A 6,870-nucleotide genomic window follows, 5' to 3' on the forward strand; every position below is an offset into this window, starting at 1 on the left:
AGCCGGTTACGAGGCCTTTGATGGCATGCTGAAGATGTGATTCAGCTGTGTGGGAGTAGGGATGCGTCTGAAAGCTGCAGGGCAGTAGCTGGCGATCCCTTCTTTAATGGAGTGGAGTGCTGAGAACAGGTTCTTCTGTTCCAAAAGGCGCTTTTTCGAATCTCTGGGGTTTTGTTGGGATTTCTTTTCTGTTCGTTGTTCCTCCACGCCGACATTAAACACCACAACTTTCACTGAAAGCAGCGTGGCGCTGTAAGCTGGCGACTTCGCCACGGAGGCAGAAGCCTTTAGAAGGCACTTTACCTGCAGGGACTCCCGCGCTGGTTTAGCTCAGTGGTTACTTCTCAGCACCTTTGAACCGCTTTACTCTCGTCAGAGGGATCGAACCACGGGCGCTGTCCAGTGTTTTACATCTATTTTTCTTCCACTCACAGTGGATGAGGAAGTGATTCCTTAAGCTTAACTAGTGTTCCCGGTCACAATTGACCGGTCTGTTTTAGCAGCTCTTAAGTTAGCATAACAAACATTTTTCACCGGGAACACCACAGATGTAACAAGGTTGATAAAAACACTCAATAAAAGAGGTGATCATCGCCTTTTCAAGTGCATAGTGTGGAAGATGTCATAAGGCCTTCAGGCAATCGGATATTTATGAGTGTTTTAAGTTGTAAGTCGGTCAGATATGACACGACAGGACTCTGCTTCGCCACACACAGACGCCTTTAAAGGGCTCTTTCCCCGCTGCTACCTCCGCGTTAGTTTAGCTCAGTGGTTACTTCTCTGCAACCCAAAGCTCTCCCAGCCTTCGTCAGAGGGTTCGAACCACGGGCGCTGTCTAGCGATTTTACCTCGCCTGGCCCGAGCACTCATATTTTTTTTCGTTTGAACACGTTCATAATGCATCACGCTTAGTATTACATCGAGTAATAACTACAATAATAATAATAATAATGCATTTTTATTGCAACTAAAACGGCATTTCCGCCAGAATACTGGAGACCCATGTTGATTTCTGTCATTGTTTATTTTGAATGTTGACCCTCTGCGGATGTAGTGAAGTCATTGAAGGACAAAGGCAACACTGAAGTGACCGAGGGACACCCCACAGACGCCTCCACACGCTCTGGACATCCGAGCTGAACAGTGAACCCTCCTGGCCGCAGAGCACACACTTTCAGGTTACCTGTGTCAAGCTGGTACACGTTAGGTCTTCCGTGAGGTCCTCTTTCATGAATGCAGTCAAATGTACCAATTTATTCTGAATAGTGACGCAAGTATATATTTGGAAATTGTGTAACATAGACTCATTTTTAACGGAAGTGTAGTTATTTGTATATTGTTGCTGTTACTGATCTGGAAGCAGCCGACTTGATCTCCTGTGGCGCATGCGTAAAGCTGAAACAGCTCTGTTGACAAATATCGGAGAAGGGACCACTGTGTAAGTAGATCTTTGTTCAGTCTGGAATATCTTGGCCATCATTTAGAACTAAGCGCATAATTTGGACATTAGAATGTTTTTTATAAAAACGTCGTCTTTATTAGCGAGGGCAGACACTGTTTTCACCGAGGCAGCAGGAAGAGGAGTGCTTTGTTAAACATCTGCAAAAACCGCTGGGGCCGTACGGTAATGTAACAGAAAAGACAGGATCCTCGTCGAGTCGCAATGAGACATTAGATTTCCGCCAGAACTGTCAAATTAAAAGCGCTGATTTGGCGCACACGTCGAAACTTCGCTCAGTCATAGCAGTAAAATACAAATATAAGCTAGATATAACGTGCTATAGTGTTAAAGGTAACACTGACTACAACAGACACCGACGTTGAACACTTCAGTGACTTGCCTTGTTTGCTGCCACCAGTGTTGATGCTTTAACTTTGAAGGCGACATCTGCTCGTTTCCTGCGCACAGACCGTGACGTTCGCACGGTTTCTGCTCCTTCGGCATGAACTGCTAGCTACCGCCAACGTTTTTCTAATGTCGTTTTAGCTGCAATCTCCCGCTTTAAGCGTGTGTTCGCTCAAACGACACCATATCGACACACGATATTTTATAGTCGTGAGCAAAGTTTGTCCCACGTCTTTGTCAAACTCATGAACTTGTTTCAGTCTGGCTGTGGGAGCGAGTGAAGGCGGTCTCCTCGTCCAAGAGCTTCCCGAGCAATGAAGAGGTGAGTGGGGCGTTTAAACGCGCCATTGTTGCAGTTACGACAAAGTCAAGGACTTGTATTTAACAGGGGAATGAGCTAATTTATGTATCCTCTGTTTCCAACGTGCGAAGTCAGCAGAAAAGCCCTGAACAAGACGGCACTGTTACCGTCAACGAGGAAGGTAAAGAAAAAAAGCTGTGTGTGTGTGTGTGTGTGTGTGTCACTGCCTTTAAAGTTTCCACTGTACACTGTACTAAGGGACTGCCGTGGTACTTCTATGTACTTTAAACAGTCCGATGCAGACTCGGGCGGTTCTGCCTGAGAGTACAGTTGAGTTGATGGGACTTGGAGTCTCCTTTGTCCTGCTGCTGACAAAGATCCAGTCAGTATCTCCCAACTGAAAGGAGACCGAGCTTTCATTTTGACACTTATGATGAGTTACACAGCTATGTGGCCAGCTGGCTAGATATCTCGTCCTCACCAGCAGTTATTAAGTGAAACTGCTTCATTATTCATTAAGAGCCGATCAAACAGGCAGGCACACACGTATTTTCACTGCTGGCACATGGCTATGGATACAAGGAGCTTTTAGGTTGGAGGAGGTGAAGGAAGTGAGTTTCCTTTTTTACACACAGATTTGTGGAGAAGCTTAATATTTAGCTTGCTGGTTAACCTGAATTCCATGTGATTGTAGCTGTGTAGTTTATCTTAAATAAGGGTGATTCCAGGATACACTGAAAGACAAAGAGGGATGACATTAATAATGGATTAATAAAGGAGTGACTTCAGCTGACCTGGAGTGACATGATTGTGTTGTTACTATAACATTTCCTTTAAGTCTTTGCAGTTTTGTAATCTTCCAGAGCATATCTGGTTGTGTGGGACAGCCAAATCATAAGTAACACAGTTTCAGTCTTTTTAAACTGCTGCTGTGTCCTCAGACTTATTTCTGATGGTTCTAGGGCTGTCTTACATTTTATACGTTTGCTTCTTCAGGGTCCGTAGCTACCGCTGAGGATCCAGCAGCTATTGCTACCATTCAGTCGGCTGCCACCTTTACTGACCAACCCATCAAATATCTGTTCAAGACAGAAGGAGCGGGTGGACAGGTAGGACGGAGTGCTGAGAGGAAGGACTTGCTTTCATTCTGTCACTGTTTGCTTGTTTGTTTTCTGACACTTCTAATTTGAATGTAGTTCACCTAAGCACAAATGCACAGATTCCAGCTTAGAAGTTCAGGTAGATTGGAGTGTTCTCCTGAGGTTTACCTGTCACCTCAGAGGTAATGAGACATCAAGCACTCAGTGTAATGTGTTGTGTTGCAGGTGACCTACAGAGTGATCCAGGTGGCAGATGGCCAGTTGGAGGGTCAGACAGACGGAGCTGCAGCGGTCAGCCTGGTCGCCGGTTTCCCCGCGACCACTCAGACTGTCACACAGGTGCCAACAATAACTGACAGCTAACTGTAATCTTAGGAGGTTGGAAGAAAAAGGTGTCGTAAACCATTGCCTCTGTTCAAGGATGGTCGTTCACACTGCACATGGATGGCTTCTTACAGTTCTCTTTCAAACCATCTGTCCTCTCTGTCCAAAATGTGAACGCTAGCATCCTCAACAGAGTGACCTTTGACCTTTAGATGCAGATGTACAGCTGAGTCTCGTCCGGTCGAGGTGGCTCTTCTGTGTTGTGCCATGTGTTTTTGGAGTGGGTGTTTATGAGTTACACAGCCATGTGGCCAGCTGGCTCGATATCTAGCCAGTGTAGAGTACTGAGCAGTAGAGCAGGGCGATATGACCAAAAATATTTATCACGATATACATTTGAAAATTTGCGATAACGATATAATTAACACTAGACAAAATACTTTACAACTCCACAACTTTGATGGGTTTTTTTGCACTAATAATGTGTTTTCACTTAAACAAGCAGCTGTTTTTAATGTGCATTAAAGTTATATAAACTTTAACAGTGCAAATGCAAATTCCTTGCTGACAGTTTAACCAAAAGGCATTTCCAGTGGAAACTGGCCGACATATCCTCAGCATAACCATGTATAATATCCACAAAACATAAAAAGAGGTTATACACACACAATACGGTAATATTATGTTGAAGCACAGTACGTATCACTCCGCGAGGCTCCGCCTACGATAGCCGTAATGCTCCGACAATCCATCAAGCGGTGCGGCTTCGTAGCTTAGCAAAGTCGTACTGAAACGTCTGACAGATTTTCGAGCGCCGTGCAAATAAAATCGTCTCGAGGTCAGTAAACACAACCAGAGTTCATACATAAGGCACACGGGGTTATAAGGGGCACTGTCGACTTTCAGAAAAATCAAAGGATTGATTTTAAGTGCGCCGTATTTTCCAAACAACACGGTAATAACGACGCCCCGCTAGCATGCGCTACCAAAAATAGTGCTTTGTTGTGTATCTGACGGACGAAGCTAAACCAGTTCCACACCAGTGAAGCTGCAGCATTTTTACAAACCAGTTCAGGTTCATCTGTTTCATTCAACGATTCGCTTTCGCTCTTCTCATTCTGCGTCGCCACCATGTGCGTATGTAAACAAAGGCACTGCGCATGCGCGTTTTACCCATATTCTATCGCGAGATTTCATTTTCCTATTGTTGCCCAACATTACACCGGTGTTACAATGAAAGGTATGATATGGCCCAGCCCTAATGAGCATTGCACAGCATATACTGCAACGTTTAGTGTACGCCGTGCAACTGTCTGCCAGCTACAATCCAAGTTTAGGCTACGTCCACACTAGCCCAGATAGATTTGAAAACGCGGTTTTCGTCTGAAAACGCTCGGCATCCACACTAGCGTTTTCAGTCGTTTTCACAGAGTTGTGCGTCCACATTGAAACGGCCGAAAACGCTTACGTTCCAGTCCTGCGATGCGCAAACGCGAGTGAGAATTAAAGAATTTGAAGAAAAGCTCTCTGGAGCATGTACAAACTGATATTAATCTTTTTTAGGGCTGCCAAAATTGAGAGCAATCAAAACAACTGCTGTATAATGCCCTCCGCTATCTTTGTTTAATTGGTCACGTGACTGCATCACATGACTAAAATGCATCATCGTTTTAGAAAGTCTGCGTTTTCGAGTGTCCACACTGCGACGAGACAGCTCCCTTTTGAATGTATTTGCTTTCTAGAGCGTTTTCAAAATGCTGCGTTTTTCTTTGGGGAAAACGCCGTCGGTGTGGACGAGAGGCCAAAACGATGCGTTTTCAAACAAAAACGCATTAGGGACCTTAACACCCACTCACGTCTTGCACAAGGTGATCTTAATAAGTCACATGATAGGGTGGGGCAAGATCTCACAATGGTTTCACCCGAAACCTCTGCTGATAGGGCTTTGGAGCGTGATGTCACAGGGTGGGCGTGGAAAGGATTTTGGCCTGATGCGCCATTTTCCGGGTCCAAACAAAGCGCAAGCACACACACTGCCATGGTTCGTACTTGCTGTGTGGTCGGCTGCAATGTTCGATCGCGCAACCAGCACAGGAATAAGCTTAAAAAGGGTTTGTCTTCTTATTCTTTCAACCTGGAAGCAACATGAGGCAGCTCATATGGCGGACCTTACCAAACGAAGGCGTCTAACCTGGATAGCAGCCGTGAGATGAGCTGATATCCAGTTCGCTTCCATGTCCAGATATCACTTAACTTACCGGACATTTTCATTCCGGTAATTTCTATATATATATTCATATCACTCTTTATAGCTTAATAATATTATCGTTGGTGGTCTCGGAGGTTATAGAAATTGTGAACAAACATCGAATGGAGTGACTTTGCAGACATACGTGTTATGTAACGATTTGCTAATTCTTTCGCACAACTGTAGGGAAGCCTGCCTATGAAATGGATGTAATATCTTGCCCGATTATCAATGTGGGAGTTTGCATCAACTTTACAATTATGGGCACATAATATGACAACGAGATTTTAGCAGTTCATTGATAAATGTATAACATAAACTGTGGTAGGGGGTGAACCATGGCTATTACACTCGATGCACTCCAGCTGACTTACCTTGGTTTGAATGACGACGTACTCACAGTTTGGCGGCTTGAAAATTGTTTTGATTTATGGACCCGGAAAATGGCGCCGCCCTCCCACAATACATTGCGGGGTGACGTCAACTCCAAAGCCCTATAAGGACCCACGCACTTTTTCACACCTTGGCTGCTGTGATGAGTCACATGATCAATAATGGGTCAACGTCCCACTAAATCCCCTTTTCCATTAGTACCTACTGGGATTGGCTGGTTTGCCATTACAATATAGGACCTCCAAGAATATACCTGCTGATCACTCTGTCACAGCTTGTCGTAAACGAGCGACACTCCTTACTGGCCAATCGGTGGTGTGCAGTCTGACCACGTCACATTTTAGCTTGAAACCCCGGCCGAGCAGGTACTAAAACAGTACCTGGTACGAGGTACTATGACCTAATGGAAAACCTTGGAACTGCTGTTCCATTAGTTCCTTCGACCAGGAACTAATGGAACAGCAGGGCTACCAAAATCTATCTCTTCCCTGCCCGTCGGGCTATCGTAGGAAGGAAAAATATATGTCAATGCTTTTGCATTCTTTCGGAAATGTAGCTGGGTAATTATGTCATTGGCATCGGTGATCCACTGTCAATATGTGACATATTGAAATCGCGTTTGAATTTGCGCTTGTTTTTTGCTTTCACTTTGCAATCG

At 44.8% G+C, this 6,870-nt stretch overlaps 1 protein-coding gene across 3 annotated transcripts in view; it reads left to right on the top strand.

Annotated features, from left to right (window-relative positions):
* Positions 1 to 1,286: 1,286 nt before the first annotated feature.
* The window catches only part of usf1 (upstream transcription factor 1), a 22,443-nt gene continuing 16,859 nt past the window's right edge, over positions 1,287 to 6,870 (top strand). Inside the window, exons 1-5 of one of the 3 annotated variants that reach the window (XM_005937393.2) lie at positions 1,287 to 1,438; positions 2,107 to 2,168; positions 2,279 to 2,328; positions 3,144 to 3,256; positions 3,473 to 3,586. In XM_005937393.2, the coding sequence (XP_005937455.1) occupies positions 2,161 to 2,168; positions 2,279 to 2,328; positions 3,144 to 3,256; positions 3,473 to 3,586 (285 nt within the window). In that variant the 5' untranslated portion in view covers positions 1,287 to 1,438; positions 2,107 to 2,160. The other 2 variants (XM_014338459.2, XM_042226799.1) reach the window with 2 other exon arrangements.

This window comes from Haplochromis burtoni, unplaced genomic scaffold (assembly GCF_018398535.1).
Source record: "Haplochromis burtoni strain Fernald_Lab_line unplaced genomic scaffold, NCSU_Asbu1 Contig_228, whole genome shotgun sequence".
Classification (NCBI taxonomy): domain Eukaryota; kingdom Metazoa; phylum Chordata; class Actinopteri; order Cichliformes; family Cichlidae; genus Haplochromis; species Haplochromis burtoni.